This window comes from Trichosurus vulpecula, chromosome 2 (genome assembly GCF_011100635.1).
Source record: "Trichosurus vulpecula isolate mTriVul1 chromosome 2, mTriVul1.pri, whole genome shotgun sequence".
NCBI classification, from domain to species: Eukaryota; Metazoa; Chordata; class Mammalia; order Diprotodontia; family Phalangeridae; genus Trichosurus; species Trichosurus vulpecula.
The window spans coordinates 456,661,342-456,681,280 of NC_050574.1; the positions used below are offsets into that span (position 1 = coordinate 456,661,342).

Here is a 19,939-nt window from a genome sequence, read left to right on the forward strand (position 1 = left end):
AGCACTTTTGCTGGCTGGCCGGTTTCAAGCCCCCGTAGATTGTCTGAGGTTGGAATATGCCAGACCTTCCCTCTACCCTTATGTTTGCCAGTTTGAAGACTAAGGGCTTCCTTTGCTAGATTTTTACTGAAGTATATGTTGGAGAACTGAATTGCTCTACAACTTTTTACCCCTCCATATTAACCAGAAGTCCTGTTGCCTGTTTCTAGGAGCACCTCTATTCATACTTTCTCTGTAGGACATGAAGAAGATCAAAGATGTGTCTGAAATAATGTTGTTTTTTTTTTTTTTTTTAAGATTTATTACCCTTATTTTAGCTATGGTTACTTTGTTGCGTACAAGTGTTTATAGTTTCTTACTTTTTGATCCTTAGGTAAGGGAGGTAAAAATAGGCGCAGAGGAAAGAACGAAAATGAATCTGAAAAAAGAGAATTGGTCTTCAAGGAGGACGGACAGGGTAAGTGGGCTACTTTTCTAACCAACTTACCAACTTTCTAACAAATAGATTGTGTTTAGGAGTCATTACAATTTAACAGGTTTCCTCTAACTTCTTTTGCCTTAGAAGGTGGAAAATGTATGGTTAAAATTCTGTTGGATTTTTCTTACAGGGAAAAGAATCTTAACTATAGAAGGCAAAGAGAAAGATTATCTTGACTTTGGTAGTCTATACTCAATGTCAGATAATGATTTCTTCCACTGATAGTTACATATATAATCAGTTATGTTGTTCCTGGCTTAGTTTTCACTTCTCCCCTTTCCTTTGCCAGCTGGCCATAACACTGTCTAGAAAGCCATAATGTTGATCACAGAAATCTTAATTAAAGTAACAAATGAAAAAAGTAGAAAGTTGTGTGGAAATATAGAAACATTTTTAAAATTTCTAGCTAGGTAAAAGCCAAGAATTATTAGGTAGCCAGAGAGTTAAGAGTTGAATGAAATTTTGACTGAGTTACTACATTAGAAAATACAATTATTAGCAAGTATAACTGTAGCACCTTAGACAGGCAAGTCATTTAGCCTCAGGTTTCACCTTCCTCACTTCTGAAATAAGGGGTGTAGGCTCTATCAGCAGTGTCAAACTCAAATAGAAATGAGGACACTAAACATATATAAGGATCCCCGGGCCCCATTTTGACTTAGAAAACCACAAAGTAACATTTTTTATTGTTTTTTGTTTCATTGTTAAATATTTCCCAATTACATTTAAATTTGGTTTGGCTGAGTGCCTACAAGCTGCATGTCTGACACCACTGCACTACATAATTCCTAAAATTTCCTCCACTTATAAAATCTTTTTTATATATGAATGCATAAACATAGACACACCCATATATACAGTTATGCAAACACACACAACTTCTCAAGGTTTTCTGTGGTTAGAGGGGTCACTCTTTATTAAAGGAAAAGCAACATAATAATTAGACTAATAGATGTTATGTATTTGAAAAGTAACTTGATATTCTCCTTTATGACATGAAATGTAATAAAACCTTATTTTTGGGGGGCTAATTGAGAGAGAAGCCCAATTTCACGAAAAACCTGAATAATAGAATTTTTTACGAGATTCCAGTTTTATAATTTCAGGTACACATAACAAATCAAGTAAGACTTAACAAAGTAGAAATGTTCAAACAGTTATTTTGTAAACATGATTTAATATATAAATTAAAAGAATTTTTAAATTACCATGTCATTTTTCATATAAAATTTCAAAATGGAATCTTTTAATGCTTGCGTTACTTAAAAAATAATGTGAATATGTAAAAATAATGATGGCATATGGCTGTAATCCTTGTCCCAGGGAGGCCGAGACTGGCAGATACTTGAGCTCAAGAGACATGAGCTACGGTGGCCTAAGGCAATTGGATGTGCACCTTAAACCCATCATCAGTATGGCAGGCCACCAGGTTGGAAATAGAGCAGGTCAAAGCAGCCCTACAGATAGGTAGTGTGTTCAGGCCTGTGAGTAGCTCTTGTACTTCCAGCCTGGGTGAGACAGGGACAGGAAGGAAGGAAGAAAATTGTAGTATGTATTGAAGCTTCTATCAAACAGATTAAAGTCCTGGGTAAAATGTTATAAATGCACTTCCTTGCCATTCAAGTAGTACCTTCTGCATTGTGTGACTATAATCATTCAGCAGCAGAAATCTTTTGGATGTAAACCTTAGGAACAGGAATATACTTTTTTTTTGGAGGGGGGAAGGCAGGGTAATTGGGGCTAAGTGATTTGCCCAAGGTCACACAGCTATTAAGTGTGTCGAGTGTCAGAGGCTGGATTTGATCTCAGGTCCTCCTGACTGTAGGGCAGGTGCTCTACTCAGTGTGCCACCTAGCTGCCCCAACAGGAATATACTTTTAATAAGAGATCTTTGGAGAGCTTTCTTTTATGTTTGTTTGTTTTTTTTTTTCTCTTCCACTCTTTGTTTTCAGAATATGCCCAGGTGATCAAAATGTTGGGAAATGGACGATTAGAAGCCATGTGTTTTGATGGTGTGAAGAGGTTATGTCACATCAGAGGGAAATTAAGAAAAAAGGTATATGTGGGAAAAGGAATGCATGGGTATTTGTTTTATAATATGACTAATTATAGTTTTAACTGCAGGGAAAAGTAGTTCTCCACTGGATATCCTGTAGGGATAGTTGTTGCTGAAAGCTTCCAGATTTCCTTAAGACCCTGAAGAATGGTAGGGTGGACTAATAACTGGATTGTGAGTTAGAGAACCAAGGTTCAAATCCTGGCCAGTATGATCTTTTCTTTTCTTTTTTTTTTCTCTCCATTACAAAAATAAATTCTCTCCCTTCATTGAAAAGGCAAGAAATACAGTCTTTACAGTGTGAAATCATGCAAAGCATTTCCATATTAGCCACATTGTTGAGGGGAAAGGTAAGAAAAGTAAAGAAAAAAATGTGCTTCTTTCTGTGTTCACAGTTCATCAGGCCTCTCTCTGGAGGTGGAGAGCGTTTTTCATCATGGGTCCTTTGGAATTATTGCTGATCATTATATTGATCAGAGTAGCTGGGTCTTTCACAGTTGATCGATATTACAATATTGCTATTACTGTGTGCAGTGTGCTCCTAGTTCTGTTCACTTCGCATCAATTTGTATAAATCTTCCAGCTCTTTCTGAATCCTCCCCTCCCTTCTCCCCACTTACTTCTTATATCTACTTTGTGTGTGTGCGTGTGTGTATATGTGTGTACATGTGTACACTATATACATATATATGCTTATATGTTTCTTGCAACATAATAATATTCCATCAGAGTCATGTGCCACAATTTTTTCAGCCATTGCCCAACTGATATGCATACTCCTCAATTTTCAATTCTTTGCCTTCAGAAAAAGGGCTGCTATAAATATGAGTCATTTTTCTTTTTCTTAGATCTCTTTAGGATACAGACGTAATAGTGCCATTACTGAGTCAAAGGGTATGCACAATGTTGCCCTTTCGTATTGCCCAGAATAGTCGAACTAGTATGATTTTTAGCAAGTCACTTGGCCAAATGGCCTGGTGAAGAACCTTTCCCAAAATAATTTTTTTAAATGCATAAGATACATAGGTCTTACGAAAGAAGTCAATTATATTCAAGTACAGTTATCAAATTCACAGATCCCAGGTTAAACCCTCTCCACTAGGATAAGGTTTAGCAATCATCATGGCTCAGATGTTGATATTTTTAAAAATAAAACAGACTGTCATTTGTAATGTGTTTTTATTTTAAGTGGTCTTGAGAACAAAAGAAATTTAAATATAAGTATGACGGACCACTTTGCTCAGACTCAGAAAGCACAATTTTAATGTTTTATGTCCCAAAGTAGCAGTAATCAATTAAGCAAATATCAGGCCAAAGTTATCGACATAGGAATAATCAGGTTTTTAAAATTCTAGTTGGATGTTAGATATTTGAACATACCTTATAGGTGTTTAGAAGGTAAAAAGGCTGTTAACTTTGAGGTAGCCAAGTTGTAAAAAAGCATTGACTTTGAGTAGGGACCCACATTCAGCTTTCAGTTCTGCTAGTTCACCATCTCTGGTACCTTGCATAAATCATTGTGGTCTCTGGGAGTCATTCGTAAAATGAAAGTATTGAATGAGGTGACCTCTTAAAGCCTTGTCTAATTGCAAGTATTGTGACCCTACAAACATTACTGTGATTGCTGTGGGATCCTTAGATGTTTGAAACATCAATATGCAGGTTGTATGTTATAGAAAATGTAAAAGTCTTGTAGATCTGTTACTTTTTCTCATTCTAAGTGAGAAGACTTCCCCCAGATTACCTTACAGCTGTAATTATACTCTGCAGCCAGAGTTGCAGTAGGAACATAGAGTGTTTAATAATTCAGTATGTTTAGAATCAAGAGGCATAGCACTCAAAAGACCTCCACCTAAAACTAGGGTATGCTGCCACCAAGTGTTGGTAAGACCTGTGGTCGGTATGGAACCTAGAAAAGAAGATGATGTAGCTGAGAGCCGCATTAGAACTATTTTTTAAAACAAATTTTAAAGTTTTGTAACACTTTTTTTTTTAAATGCAATTTATTTATTTAACATATTTGGTTTTCAGCATTGATTTTCACAACAGTTTGAATTACAAATTTTCTCCCCATTTCTACCCTCCCCCCCCCACTCCAAGATGGCTTATATTCTGGTTGCCCTGTTCCCCAGTCAGCCCTCCCCTCTATCACCCCCCTCCCCTCTCATCCCCTTTTCCCTTCCTTTCTTGTAGGGCAAGATAAATTTCTACACCCCATTGCCTGTGTATCTTATTTTTTAGTTGCATACAAAAACTTTTTTTGTTTTTGAACATCTGATTTTAAAACTTTGAGTTCCAAATTCCCTTCCCTCTTCCCTTCCCACCCACCCTCCCTAAGAAGTTGAGCAATTCAACCTAGGCCACATGTGTATCATTATGTATAACCCTTCCACAATACTCATATTGTGAAACACTGACTATATTTTGCTCCTTCCCAACCCATCCCCCTTTATTGAATTTTATCCCTTGACCCTGTCCCCTTTTGAAAGTGTTTGTTTTTGATTACCTCCACCCCCATCTGCCCTCCCCTCCATCATCCCCCCCTTTTTTATCTTCTTCCCTCTTCTTTCCTGTGGGGTAAGATACCCAACTGAGTATGTATGGTATTCCCCCTCAGGCCAAATCTGATGAGAGCAAGGTTCACTCATTCCCCCCTCACCTGCCCTCTCCCCTCCTCCCATAGAACTGCTTCCTCTTGCCACCTTTATGCTAGATAATCCACCCCATTCTATCTCTCCCTATCTCCCTCTCTCAGTATGTTACTCTCTCATCCCTTAATTTAATTTTATTTCTTTTAGCTATCTTCCCTTCATCCTCAACTCACCTTGTGTCTGCTCTCTCTCTTTTACATATATATATATGTGTATATATATATATACATATATATATATATATATATATATATATGCATATTCCCTTCAGCTACCCTAATACTGAGGTCTCATGAATCCTACTCATCATCTTTCCATGTAGGAATGTAAACAAAACAGTTCAACTTTAGTAAGTCCCTTGCAATTTCCGTTTCTTGATTACCTTTTCATGCTTCTCTTGATTCTTGTGTTTGAAAGTCAAATTTTCTATTCAGTTCTGGTCTTTTCACTGAGAAAGCTTGAAAGTCCTCTATTTTATTGAAACTCCATATTTTGCCTTGGAACATGATACTCAGTTTTGCTGAGTAGGTGATTCTAGGTTTTAATCCTAGCTCCATTGACCTCTGGAATATCGCATTCCAAGCCCTTCGATCTCTTAATGTAGAAGCTGCCAGATCTTGGGTTATTCTGATTGGGTTTCCACAATACTCAAATTGTTTCTTTCTGGCTGCTTGCAATATTTTCTCCTTGATCTGGGAGCTCTGGAATTTGGCAACAATATTCCTAGGAGATTTCTTTTTTGGATCTATTTGAGGAGGCGATCAATGGATTCTTTCAATTTCTATTTTGCCCTGTGGCTCTAGAATATCAGGGCAGTTCTCCTTGATAATTTCCTGAAAGATGGTATCTAGGCTCTTTTTTTGATCATGGCTTTCAAGTAGTCCAATAATTTTTAAATTATCTCTCCTGGATCTATTTTCCAGGTCAGTGGTTTTTCCAAGGAGATATTTCACATTGTCTTCCATTTTTTCATTCCTTTGGTTCTGTTTTATAATATCCTGATTTCTCATAAAGTCACTAGCTTCTACTTGCTCCAATCTAATTTTTAAAGTAGTATTTTCTTCAGTGGTCTTTTGGACCTCCTTTTCCATTTGACTAATTCTGCCTTTCAAGGCATTCTTCTCCTCATTGGCTTTTTGGAGCTCTTTTGCCATTTGAGTTAGTCTGTTTTTTAAGGTGTTGTTTTCTTCAGTGTATTTTTCAGTATTTTTTTGGGTCTCCTTTAGCAAGTCATTGACTTGTTTTTCATGGTTTTCTCGCATCCTTCTCATTTCTCTTCCCAATTTTTCCTCTACTTCTCTAACTTGCTTTTCCAAATCCTTTTTGAGTTCTTCTATGGCCTGGGGCCAGTTCATGTTTTTCTTGGAGGCTTTGGTTGTAGGCTCTATGACTTTGTTGTCTTCTTTAGGCTGTATGTTTTGGTCTTCTTTGTCACCGAAGAAAGAATCCAAAGTCTGAGACTGAATCTGGGCGCGTTTTCGCTGCCTGGCCATATTCCCAACCAACTAACTTGACCCTTGAGTTTTTCAGTGGGGTATGACTGCTTGTAGACTAACGAGTTCTATGTTCTACGTTTGGGGGGGAGGTGCCAGCTCTGTCAGAGCCGCACTCCTCCTTCTCCAAGGACCCCCAGTCCAGACTGGGCTTAGATCTTCAGCAGGCTGTTGCACTCCTGCTCTGATTCGCCACTTAATTCCTCCCACCAGGTGGGCCTGGAGCCAGAAGTAACAACAGCTGTAGATGCCCCACCTCCGCTGCCCCCAGGGCTGGAACTCCTTCCACTCCCGCAGCTTTTCCCACTAACCTTCTCCGCAGTCTTTGGTGTTTGTGGGTCGAGGGGTCTGGTAATTGCCGCAGCTCACATATTCAGGGCGCTAGGGGCCCCTCCGCCCAGCTTCTGGTCTGGATCGTCCACGCCACTCAGGCTGGGCTCTGCTCCACTCCGTTCCCAGCTCCCAGCTCCGTGTGGAATAGACCTCACCCAGAGACCATCCAGGCTGTCCTGGGCTGGAGCCCTGCTTCCCTCTGCTGTTCTGTGGGTTCTGCCGTTCTGGAATTGGTTCAGAGCCATTTTTATAGGTTTTTGGAGGGACTCGGGTATGGAGCTCACTCTAGTCCATGCTTACCAGCCGCCATCTTGGCCTAGTATCTTGTAACACTTTTTAAAGTATGGATTTTTTTCTTATTACTGGAAAATATAATAACCCAATATTGGTTTTCTTCACTTACATAGTTCCTTTATTCTTAAAACTCTTCTGTTAAATAGTCATAACTAGTGACTTTGCCTTTTCTAACTGTCTTTCCTATCTATGATGGCTCCAAAAAAAATGAATACCTTTGGTGTATGGTAAAAATTAAATACAGTATCAGAAGAAAGTCCTTGTTTTGTATTCCTGGCTTTTTTTCTCTTACATAGAAAAAATAGATTTCTACCTATGTATGGGAATAGTCTGTGGTTAGGAATACAAAGAATATTTTCACGTATTCTGAAGTCTTCATCCCAGTTTTCCTGCCATAGGAAACAACACATTTTTTACACTATTGGAGGAGGGATATATTATTATTACCTTATACTTGGCCATAGCTCAATGTAATCGCAGTGTGTCACCCTTAAAAACAAAACTGATGATCATTATAAAATTTTTACCAATTTCTCCAATCCATTCGTCAAATGTTGATAAGTTTTATCTTAAGAAGCTGTAGTAGCTTTACTCCAGCCTGTATCTCTAACAGGACAGTAAGAAAATTTGAGTTGAGTAGATAATACTGATCTTTTGTGTTTCTTTTCAGAGTGTTGTACTTAACTGTGGGATAGACTTATGATTTGATGGAACATTCTGTGTTTAAACCTCATTTTGGTCCTTTAATTGTTTTGAGTTTAGAGTTTGTGAATTCAATAAACTCTTTGTTTACCTTTCATAGGTTTGGATAAATACATCGGACATCATATTGGTTGGTCTCCGAGACTACCAGGTGAATATTTACTGTTATTTCATTTGTTTGCTAACATCCTTGTTAAGAACTTTTTGGAAAAACCAAGAATTTAAGAGACACCTTCTTGATCACAAGAAATAGTCTAGAAAGCCCTGGATTCTCTATGACAGTGACCTTGCGATACATTTTTCTCAGTGTTTTGACTACACTCTAACGCAGTGCTGTTATTTCTTTATCATAAAACTCCTCTAACTCACTCTCCTAACGTCTCTGAATAGTATGAAGAAACATGTGTTCATCTTAGCTACACCTTTCCTATTATGGTATGATTTTGTCATGTTGCCCTTCAGCTTTTATCTTTCCAGTCTCAAGGATCTTCATACTTTTTGTCTATCCTTATGGAACTCACTTCATCACTTTGATCAGTCTGTAGGTTAATTGCTCTTTGTAAACAGATAATTAGCTACAATTATGTAAAAAAAATTTATTCATTGATCCTATTTTATTTTTCAAGTGAAGACATAATTTTCTTTAAAAGGTAGTAGTATATTTATCAGTAAGCGTTTAAGTACCTCCTGTTTGCCAGGCATTCAGCTAGGCTCTGAGGATTCAAATACAAAGAATGAAACAATCGCTATTCTCAGTAAACTTCTTACAAGGAAATAAATGCATATATAAATTTGTGCAGTATACATACAAAGAGAATAAATCCAGTCAGATACGTTGGAAGGTACTCGGAATTAGAATCAGGAATGATAGACCAAAAAATTCCTTTTTTCAGTAGTTTCAAGGCATCTAAAGCACAGTTATACTTTATTGAAGTAGACCCTAAACACATTTTCATGCAGTTGGTATTTTTCAGATTCTTTCGATAGCTTTTTTTTTTTTTAAAGTATATGTCATTTCCAATATAGTCCACTCCAGTTGACAGTCTGTGGAACATTCTGTAGCCATAGTCCCTTACCTCTATGAAATATTTTTTCTGTGGTCTAGAACCAAGATTGTTTATTGGGGTAATAATATTTCTCAGCTGTGTACATTTAGATACCTTCCTGCTGTTTGATAAACACATTTGGAAATATGTAGAAAGAAGCTAAAAAGGAGGTAAAGGGATAAGATGGAGGCTTTAAAACGGGAGAGGTGGCACTCCAGAATGAAGGAAATGTATTTACCATTAGTCTTTCAGTGTTCAGTTTGAAGGACTTTTATAAAACTATTAGTGGTATTTTGGTTTAGCCGATTTTGAGCGTGTTTTGTGTATATTTTAAGGATAACAAAGCCGATGTTATACTAAAATACAATGCAGATGAAGCAAGAAGTTTAAAGGCATATGGGGAACTTCCAGAGCATGGTAAGAAAACAATATTTGTAAATCTTTCCTCTAGCTGCTTGTTTTTGCTGTCATTTAGGTCAAAAATAAATCAAAAGAATTTAACTCTGCATACTGACAGGTATTGTAAAACAGAAGCAATTGTTCCTAGGTACTACTTGTAGTAATTACTTGTGGGACTTCTATACCCATATGCTGTCTCTGACCTTCAGGACAGTGTTGCTAAAATTAATTAATTTGGGGAAATGACAGAGATTTAGTGCGTATCTAAGCTAAGCAAGAACATGAGGGAATTTAATGTTGGCATTGAATCTTTATAGGATAATCAGTGTTTTTAGTCCCTGCATTATCCTAATATAGTGAAATCCAGTAGGATTTTTGTTGTAGTTTTTTAATACAATTTTTTTTCAAACTAAGAAAAATTGTTGTTCCTTTGTAATGCTGTATTACATATGGGTACCATTGCCATAAACTTCAAGGGAAATGACTATTGTTGTATGGCAGTGATAAATAAAGCTGGCTAGAGATGTTAATGTTTTGATTGAATTGGAGTTATTTGTCTTGTAAATATACTACATATTTATTAAATGGTTTATAAGAGACATTGCTTTTGATGGGAATTCATTTTTAATATGTGATATGAATTTGATTTTTTTTAATAGCCAAAATCAATGAAACAGACACATTTGGTCCTGGAGATGATGATGAAATCCAGTTTGATGATATCGGGGATGATGATGAAGACATTGATGATGTATGTATTCAGACAGTCTCTAAAAAGAAACTCTCTAAATATGCTCCAAGATTTACAATAGTACAACCATAATATTATTTAAAATACTGGCAGAGGAATTCAAACATCAGCTTACTGAAGTACAATTTCAGTGGAGGGTTTTTTAAAGTCCATCAAACATTTAATCTGGAAAATTCGGTTTTCTTTTTGACAGTTCAGGTACAGTACAATTAGTAACAATTCCATGCTCTTAAACATAAACATTTAATATTTATTTACTAGATAATTTTAATACAAATATATTTCACATAAATGCTTAACTAATATTCTATTATGTGTTTGTATATTCTGTTTCATAGAATATGCTAATAGCTAACGCTAATAACTAGTTGATTTTGTTTTGAACAGATTTCTCCCTTGTCCTCTCATATATCTCTGTGTGTGTGTGTGTGTGTGTAAGAGAAAGTGGACACAAAACTTGGTAAAATGGAAGAATGTTGCTACAAATACTAAACCAAATAAGTCTTTTTAAGTTTAAAAGATGTATGCTATATTTGCAAAACTAATAGATTAATACTTTGGAGATGAGGTGGTGGTGGTATAAAAGAGAATGATTTTTCTCATTCGAATCAATTCCATAGTACCTGAGCAAAAGATATTTCATTACCTTCTTTTGCTGTGTTTGAATGAAATCTTAAGATTTTCTTGATAAGATTTAGGTGTGTCTTTGGGTTTTGTTTTGTTTTGTTTTTCCAAAAAAGTCTAAATTTGGTAATGTTAAAAAGTCCTTTTTTGTGTGTTTAGGAAGAACTGATAAGCATTTGCTTACTGTGTGAACTGGGGGGTTGGAGTGTTGGAGGAAAGCTTTTAGATTGAAAAGGAATTAGGAAGCAACTTCTGAGTAGGGACAGAGTATATTTTTACTCCAAGCATGAGCCAAAATATGAAGGCAAGAATAGCCTTTCTGTGTTTGAGTGGGGAGACTGATTTGACTAGGTTGAAAGATTGGTGTTGGGAGGCAGTTTTGGAAAGATAAGTAGAGGATTGATTGTAATAAGCCCAAGGGTGGTGAACCTTCAGCCTTGAGGCCACATGTGGCCCTCTAGGTCAGGCTAAAAAGGAAGTAAGTCATTAAAGATTCTTGAGCAGGAAGTGGCATACAGATCAGTATATTAGGAAAATTAAATGTGGCATCAATTTTAGGGTGAATTGGGAAAAGCTATGGTCAAGAAGCCCAGATAATTGGAGTAGTCCTAGCCTGGATTTTGGGTGGTAGCAAATGAAATGGACGGGAGAAGATGGTTTCAGGAAACGTTCAGTATTTGAGTCTGTGAGTTCATCAATGAGGGCTCTCCCTATACCGTCATAGATCATAAACATGCTAACATTTTAGTAAGGGATCTCTGAGAGTGGCTGTGGCTGAGAAGTTTATCCCCGTGCCGCTAACCTAGTGATAAGTTTTTTGAGGTTAGCTAGATTGGAATAAGAAAAGGAATAAGAAAATGGAAAAGACTTGGTAATCATATTTAGGGAAATCGAGTTACAGATGATTTCCCAAATTAAGCCTGGAACAATTATAATGCCTGTAGCAACACAAGAGTGTTAGGAGAAGGGGCTGGTTTGCAGGGTTAAGATGATTTGGGTTATATTGGGTTTGAGGTACACGCGAAGAGGACAGGTACAGGTCCAGGACAGGTTGCACAGGTCCAACATTTGTAAATTGTCAAAATAATGATTTGTTGATGCCATGAGAATGAATGACTTTGCTGATACAAAGTATAGAGAAAGAAACCAAAGAGCCAAGGACTTCTCTGTAGTCTTGGATTTTTTCCCCCTTCTTTGGCCAGAAAGCAGCTCGATTGCAACTGGTGGATGGAATAAAGGAAGCTGTACATTTCTGCCTTTTCATCAACACCCACGCCTTGTTTCTCAAGTTCCTTTTCTAACCAGAGGCTGGCGCTTTAGAGAAACTCAATAGATAAGACTATTTTCATATCTACACATCACCAAACATTTATTAATTACTTATTATATGCCAAACACTGTACTTAGTCTTAAATAGCAAACTCTGCAAAGCGGGTCAAGGGTACTTAAAGATGTTGTTTCATCAGTTCTTTTAGAAACAGTAGGTAGATGGTAAGGGGGGGCAAACAATGAAGAAATGGTTAAGGATTTTGGGTGTTGGAGAAAATGCATAGGCCCCTTTCCTTTAACACCCCCATAACCTTGGAAGTTCCTTCAACAAATACGTTGTTAAATATCCCAGCAGGGCAGCTGCTGGCGCGTAATAAAAGATGAAACTTATAATTTAGCAGGAAGAGATATAGTTAAAAACATTAGAGATACATTAAAAAAAATGGAAACTCTTGCCATTTGAAGAGTTGCACGTCTTCCCCAAAGTCTGATCTAATCTTTGTCGTTAGTTGGCCCCAGGATTGGATCTGAGGAGAACTATTAGAGCTGAGAGAAGCAGCCAAACTAATGATAACAGTTTATATAACCCTAGTTTTTTCTGCCGGCATATAATTTTCGAAATAGCAGATGCCAGATTTATTAAGAATTTCAAATGTGTAAATAAATATTTAGGGGTCTGGTTCTAATATCTATACATAGATATTATAATAATGTTTACTTCTAAAACATGAGGGACTTGTGGAAGTATTTGTTAGACATGTTTTTGCATTCCCACAAAATTGGTTGTATAAATAAATGTTAGTGTGAATTGTTAACCATCAAATAATATATTTTATGTTAGAAGATAAAATAATGATCGTGGTTTTGTTAAAAATGGAATCTTCTTGTTTTGATTCTCTTTTTATTTACAGATCTAAATTGAACTCGACATTTACATTCCGATTTTTCAGAGGATTGTTCTGCTTTGATATTTTCATTTGGATTTTTGGCCAAGTCCCATCCTGTTAAGAAGAATGAAACTTCATTAGCATGAGTGCAGCTTGTTAAACCAGACTGATTTATTTTCAATGTTTGTTTTTAAAATATTTATATTTCTTTAAAAACTGATAATGCTGAATTACCTTAAGTGAAATGTTAAGCCCATTTTGTCTCTTTGGTGAATTAGATCTTCAGTGTTTGGGTAAAGAACCAAAACATCTATTTGGCCGGATTTTTTTTTAAATGCATTACTGCCTTTCCTATTTTGACCACCTTACTTCCAGTAAATTGATGTTTTGAATAAATTGTTTGCCCTATGACTATCATGGATTATAATTAAATCCCTAGTTTGAATTTGTGTCTTTTCACTGTACAGAGTCTTTCTGTATGTTCCAGTTGCCTGTAACTTCACTTGAGTTTTTGATAAAATTTAAGGGAGGCAGAAATCTGCATTTAAAGTCATAATGCATGGGTCTGTTTTTCATATTTTAATAGCTTGTGGCTATTTTTATACTGATTTTGATATTACACACATTCAGTAATCTCATCTGCCACCGTAAAGAAGTCAGATCTAAAAAGAAGCTTTTCAGAAATGCAGGTGTTTTAAAACTGATTTGAATTTGTAAGATTAATAGTTACAGAAATTGAACGCTGGGTGGCACCCAATTACCTAAAACATCAAATGTAGTCATACGTTATTTGTGGGTTTGGTTGTTTTGTTTGTTTGTTTGTTTTGGGTTTTTTTGGGTTTTTTTTTGTTTGTTTGTTTTTTGTTAAACATGCCAAGAAAGTTTCCCAAACAGAAAAATAAATGATTAATTATCTTTTGAAGGTAGAATATTTTTACAGTACAGAAGGGTTGTGTTTTAAATTGTCATTTTATCTTAACCTTCAAAAGTCGTGTACCTTGCAAGATAAAATTTTGGATAGTTTATGTACACTTAAATTACGATGTATAAATGAAAATTTGATGTCAACTTACAAAAATTAAGTTTTTGTCCAAAATTAACCTGAAGGGGTGGAGAAAACAATGGAAAGCCAGTCTCCAGTTTCTGGATGGAAGAGCCACTCCTAAGAAGTCTAATAAAGACTAAATCATTTTGTGGAGATTAACATATTTTAGCCTTACCTTGTGTTTTAGGATGTGTTGTGTTTTGCATACATATTTTTGTATTTTACTGGAATTTATTTTATTTTTATTTTTTGGTCTGCACCTGTGATTCATTTGGTGTATGAAACTTCCTTTCCCATTACAGATGGGCAGCTGTTACACAGTTTACAGTCTTGGAGGGTTATCTGGGACACTGAGAAGTTAAGTGACTTGACCTGTGTTAGAGGCAGAATTTGAATCCAAGTCTTCCTACTGTCAAGACTGGCATTCTATCCAGTGTACCCCTCTGCCTCTGGCTCAAAATTCATAGATCTTTATTTCCCCCAACATGCTTTTTTTATTTAATCATTGTCAATGATAAGTCATATTTATGTAGTACTTTAAGGTTTACAAAGTGCTTTCCTCACTACCATTCTGTGAGGTGTGGGTAGTGCAGCTATTATCCACACTTTGTAAGTAAGGTAATTAAGGCTCAGAGTTAGCAGTTTTGCCAAGGTCATAAAGCTAGTTAAGTGTTAGAGTCAGGATTTGAACTTGGGTCTCTTTACTCCACGTCTGGTGTTCTTTCCACACCATGCTGCCTCTCAACTGATAGTCATGAAGTCATGTCAAGGGCTGGACTATATAAGGATACAATAAGCCACATTCTTATCCTATGCAATTCAAAGGAAGAAAATCAAATCTGTAATTTGAGAAACTTACATCTATTTTGGTCCCCCGTGATCTTATAAATGAGAAATACAATGAAAATGAAGGGAAAGCTTTATCCTTCCTTTAAACAGGCCAAAATACTCCACAATGACTTCACTGTTATTTCCTCTGTTAAACATCAAATCTTGGTAATAAGAAATCTGAGGGGAAGTAAGACAATAAAACGTAGTTTTCTGGCATCTAGGGAAAGGGGACGAGAGCATAGGCACAGCTTAGTTTTTCCTTTAATCTCTAGTTAATAGGTGAGTGAACCTGGGACAGGTAATTGGTTGGGTGTATGGGGAAGGGACTTTTGAATCGCTTACTAATGCTTGTGGGAAATGGTGCTAAAGACTCTTTTTGTGACGATCATTTAACTTGTGTGATAGGACTTTCCTGTGGTAGACATACTGCTAGTTCTGAGATTAGTGTATCAGGTGTAACATTGATGCCTTGCTGAAAATCTATCTATCTGTATAGATGTAGACAGATATATCCTCCTGATAGGGAAGTATAAATAGCAGACTTGTTCATTAGGGTCCAAATTTAATCATTGTTTACCTTAGAGCTTCCAGAAGCACCTTTATGTGAATGACATAATGCCTATGAGTTTCATCAGGTATTTTACACATTTATTAATACGTTTTTCTGCCAGTTCCTCTAAGGAAAGGCATAGATTCTACAAAAGATGAATGGACTCTAAATGAGACTCTGACTTAGGAATATCTAAAGCTATCTGCTATGCCCAGACTAACGTCCATAACTGTGGGCATTTAGTGTTAATGCCGTCAATGCGCAGTGAGATATCCTGGGTCTAGGTTTGGATCTGTTTGATCTAGGATCGAAGTAATTGGGTTTAGGGTTTGGTTGATAAGCATCTCAAATTAGAAAACTGGATTGGTTATGGGATTTTCATAAGGGGTGTTTTTCTGATGAACTTTTTTATAAGAAATGGGAGTGTTCAGAAGAATTCATTATCACATTGATTCCTTCAACAGTATATACAAGAATATTATGGTATGCACAAAAAATTTAAAAATCTAAGAACATTTTTGGCACTATGTATGGTGCTGATGAATTTGAGAGATGGTCAGATTGTCTTTGTTATGATAATGCATTTGATTAGAGTGCATCTTTAAGTGCACTTTTTTTGCACTATTGATCTCTACCTTACCTCCCATTAAGAGTGTAGATATACTATATCACTAAAGTGACTGGATGGCCAAATTTGAAAAATTAATATGTAAAGACTGTGCCAACATTTACTTTTTTGACTGTTAATGCTATGAAATCTTAATGACTCTTTCTAAAGAGATCAGCTCATTTATGGAACCTGTAAACACTGCATGTTTAGAAATACTTGTACTTTAGTAATGAATTGCCTTTGGTTCACCTACCACCAAATCTCTGCCATTATGGCTATAAATATACTTGCTTGTAAAATAATAATTTGTGATTGGTAGTTTAACTTAATATCACTGCATTGCACAAAAATATTACATTATCTGATGTTGAGTAATATCAAATAAATATAAGCTGGAGGTGCTGATTTACAGCAACCCTATTAGAGTGATAATTCCAAGCTTTGAATAAAACACCTAGATTTTTTTTTATGTAGACAAATGATGTACAGTTAATTAGTTCTTTTTCGTGTAGTAGAGAAGTTTCAAATAGCATCTAATTAATTTTGAAAAATGAAATACTTATTTTCTAGGGTTGAACTACTCAGAAGAACTGTTTCTTTATCATGTAAGCTTTAAAGAGAGCCATCCTGATTAGTACTATGGTATACTACAAGGGAGGCCATCAAATTTTTAAAGTAGTTTATAGCCTTCAATATTGATTATTGAGCAAAATGTATTGAAGATTATTAAAGTTTTATATATTTCTTACATTATGTGATTGCCATAGAGATTGAAAGAAACTTCAGTTATGCTAAAAAAAAATACTATTTTATTTTTAACCTGTTTAGTAAAGGTAAGTTTATGTTTAATTTATACTTGTTGGAGTCCTTTAAATTTCAAATTAACAGATTACCTTAAACTACTCACTCTGTTTTATCTTGCTCAGTTTAGTTATTTGAAGAAATAAATTGTGCATCCAGATATGTCAGCAGTTACCACATAAGAGATTATTTAGTTCAGCACCTAGTTTGTAATTGAAAAGTCACAGTTGTACAAGTTCAAGTAGAGAGTGAGACTCCTAGTCCAAAGCACTCTACACGGAGCTGCCCTTATTTCGTCTAAACTGTTTATTTTAAACACGCTGTTTTAATTATTACTTTTCCAAGTGTAAACATAGAAAAAATTTAAATGGCATTTCCATCAGCCAAGATCCAAGTCACGTGCTACCTCATACAATTTCAGATTTGGAAGGGACTTTGACACATCATTTCGTGGACCCTTTCCCTTTCATTTTATAGTTGAGGAACTGAGGCTCAGGGAGTTGGTGACTTGCCTTCTCTCAGAGCTTTCCTTTGTTTTTTTCTTTGTTATGTATAAGTTCAGTGAATCCTTCTCCATTTCATAGAGATCTTTTCTTTTATTCTGTGATTGACTCCTATAACCACCTCTCTCCTATCCTTTTCTTACCAGGTGATCTTGACTTGCTTTACTGTGAAAGCTGAGATCATTATTAGTTTCGTTAAAATGGTTCTTTATTCTGAGCTTCACAAATACCTTCCAAATGACCATTTGCCCATACCAAGTAGAATTTGAAAAGCTTATATATAAAACTGTAGCTAGTCAATATTTTAAAGTACATATTCAGTATGTTGATTTCAGACCTGTTCTGCTTCTGTTTCCTTCTGAACTTTCTGTTCTGTGCATGTTTTAAAATGCTTCAGTGACTGAGACTTTTAGGGTTGAGCTCCCCCACCTCTGCCATTCATTTAAAAACTCAAAATGTAACTTTATTTACCAAGGCTCACCACGCCACTTAGCCCATTTCTTCCTGGTTCTTCCAGGAAGTTGATTCAGTTGTTCCTGGTTCACCTTCAAACACTTTGCCACTTGTCTCCAACCTTTCCCTCTTTACTAACACCTTCCTCTATGCCTACAGACACAGTCAAGTCTCCCCTATCCTTTAAAAACAAAAAGTGGAAGAGCCTTTGACCTTGCTCATCTTAGTTTCTGTCCTCATCACTTGACTGCTTTGTTAAATCTAACAGCCTCTCAGTCCTTGACCCATTTTTACAGTGTTCCCTTTTAACTATCGACACCAAGGTTTGTTTGTGTTCGTTTTTTTGATTCAGTTTTCATCTCCAGATTCCTTCCCTCCCTTTATTGAGAAAGCAAGAAAAAGAATCTGTTATCATCCCACATAAAAATACATATGTGTGTGTACATATACCTCAGTCTGCACTCAGTCCATCACCCCTCTAAAGGTGGGTAGCACATTTCATCATGAGTCCTCTGGCATTGTGGTTCATTGTATTATTCACAGTTGGTGTCACTGTAATACTGTTCAGTGTAAGTTGTCCTGGTTCTCTTCACTTCACTCTGCTTCAGTTCGTAGTTTTCCCCTTCATCATTTGTTAGAATAGAACAAGGCAGCTGGTGACTGATAGAGTGCTGGGCTAGCTGTGTGATCCTGACCGCGTCACTTGACCTCTGCAAGCAGTTTTCTCAACTGTAAAATGGGGATAAGTAATAGCATTACGTGCCGGGGTGTTGTGAGGATCAGATAAGGTAATATTTGTAACAAGTGCTTAGCACAGTTGTAGCACATAGCAGGCACTATATAAGTGCTTATTATCATCTTCCTTTCTCATCACCTTTATTGTAGTAACTCGTTCAGCCGTTCTCCAACTGATGGACACCCCTCAGTTTCCAGTTCTTTGTCACCATGAAAAGAATTATTATATTTTTGTCTATGTGGATCCTTTAATCCTCCCTTTGGGGTATAGACGTTAGGAGCAACATCATTAGATCAAAGAGTGTGCACATTTAGTAGGTTTTGGGGCCTACTTCCAAAGTGCTTTCCAGAGTGTCTGAACCAGTGCATGGTTCTACCAGCTGTGCGCTAATGTACACATTTTCCCCACCTGACGAGTATGTGGTGGTACCTTGGAGCTGTTTGAATTTTCATTTCTCTATTAGGGATTTAGAGCGTTTGTCATATGGCTACCAATCACTTTTTTCTTTTGAAAACTGCCTCTTCATTGACCATTTATCGATTGAGATGAAAATCAGGTGGTCAGGAAGACCTGAGTTTGAATCTGGCCTCGGACACTAATCTGTGTTACCCTAGGCAAATGACCAACTGCACTTTGCCACGGTTTCCTCAACCATAAAATGGAGATCGTAAAATAGCCCTGACCCCCCAGCTTTGTTGTGAGGGTCCAGTGCAATAGTGACTGCAAAGCACTTAGCGCAGAAGCTGGCACATAGTAGGCGCTTAATACTGACATTCCCTCCTCAAACTTGCCATGCTGGTGAGCAGCCTTGTTACCTCTTATCAGTAAAATGCTAACCCACTGCTGACCTCCATTCTCCCTTTTGTGCATCTGCCACCTACACCTCTTAATATTCCTGACCACTCATAATTCAAAAAACTCAGTGACTGCCAAGGGTATGCCTTCAACAGTCGGTTCTTTGTAGCCCTCCTAAAACTCCATTAAACGTTATGTTCTACCCAGCTATTTACACATTCATGCAGGTCCCCTACTCACCCGGTTGCTCTCTCTAGAAATCTGTTGAAAACAAAGTTTAGATTCAAAACCCTCCCCACTTCCGGCTGAGTTATCTTTCTCAAATTTTCTTGGAGCATTTTGTCTGGAACTCCTATTTCACTTGATCGCATTTTATCTCAGTATGCGTGTATCCTATTTATTCAATTTTTAAGCTCCCTGACGATAGAAATAAGTTTCCTCCCACTCCACCCCCATCTCTATATCTCAGCATTTTGTCTTTCTAGACATCAAACTTGTTTGGGTTCAATTGTTACGTCCTACAGCTACCTGTATAAAGTCTTAACCCCCCCTTCCCTAGAGCGTTAGCACCCTGAGGACAAGAATGCTTTCAAAGAAAAACATCTCTGGATCAAACCTAAATCGTTTATCAG

General features: G+C 36.6%; 1 protein-coding gene across 1 annotated transcript in view; it reads left to right on the forward strand.

The window, feature by feature from the left end:
• EIF1AX (eukaryotic translation initiation factor 1A X-linked) overlaps positions 1–14,191 on the forward strand; it is a 35,914-nt gene extending 21,723 nt beyond the window's left edge. The window contains exons 2-7 of the mRNA XM_036744585.1: positions 374–457; positions 2,431–2,534; positions 8,108–8,158; positions 9,389–9,470; positions 10,112–10,203; positions 13,008–14,191. Coding sequence (XP_036600480.1) covers positions 374–457; positions 2,431–2,534; positions 8,108–8,158; positions 9,389–9,470; positions 10,112–10,203; positions 13,008–13,013 — 419 coding nt within the window. The 3' untranslated portion in view covers positions 13,014–14,191. The remainder of the gene's footprint in view (positions 1–373; positions 458–2,430; positions 2,535–8,107; positions 8,159–9,388; positions 9,471–10,111; positions 10,204–13,007) is intronic.
• The last annotated feature ends 5,748 nt before the right edge of the window (positions 14,192–19,939 follow it).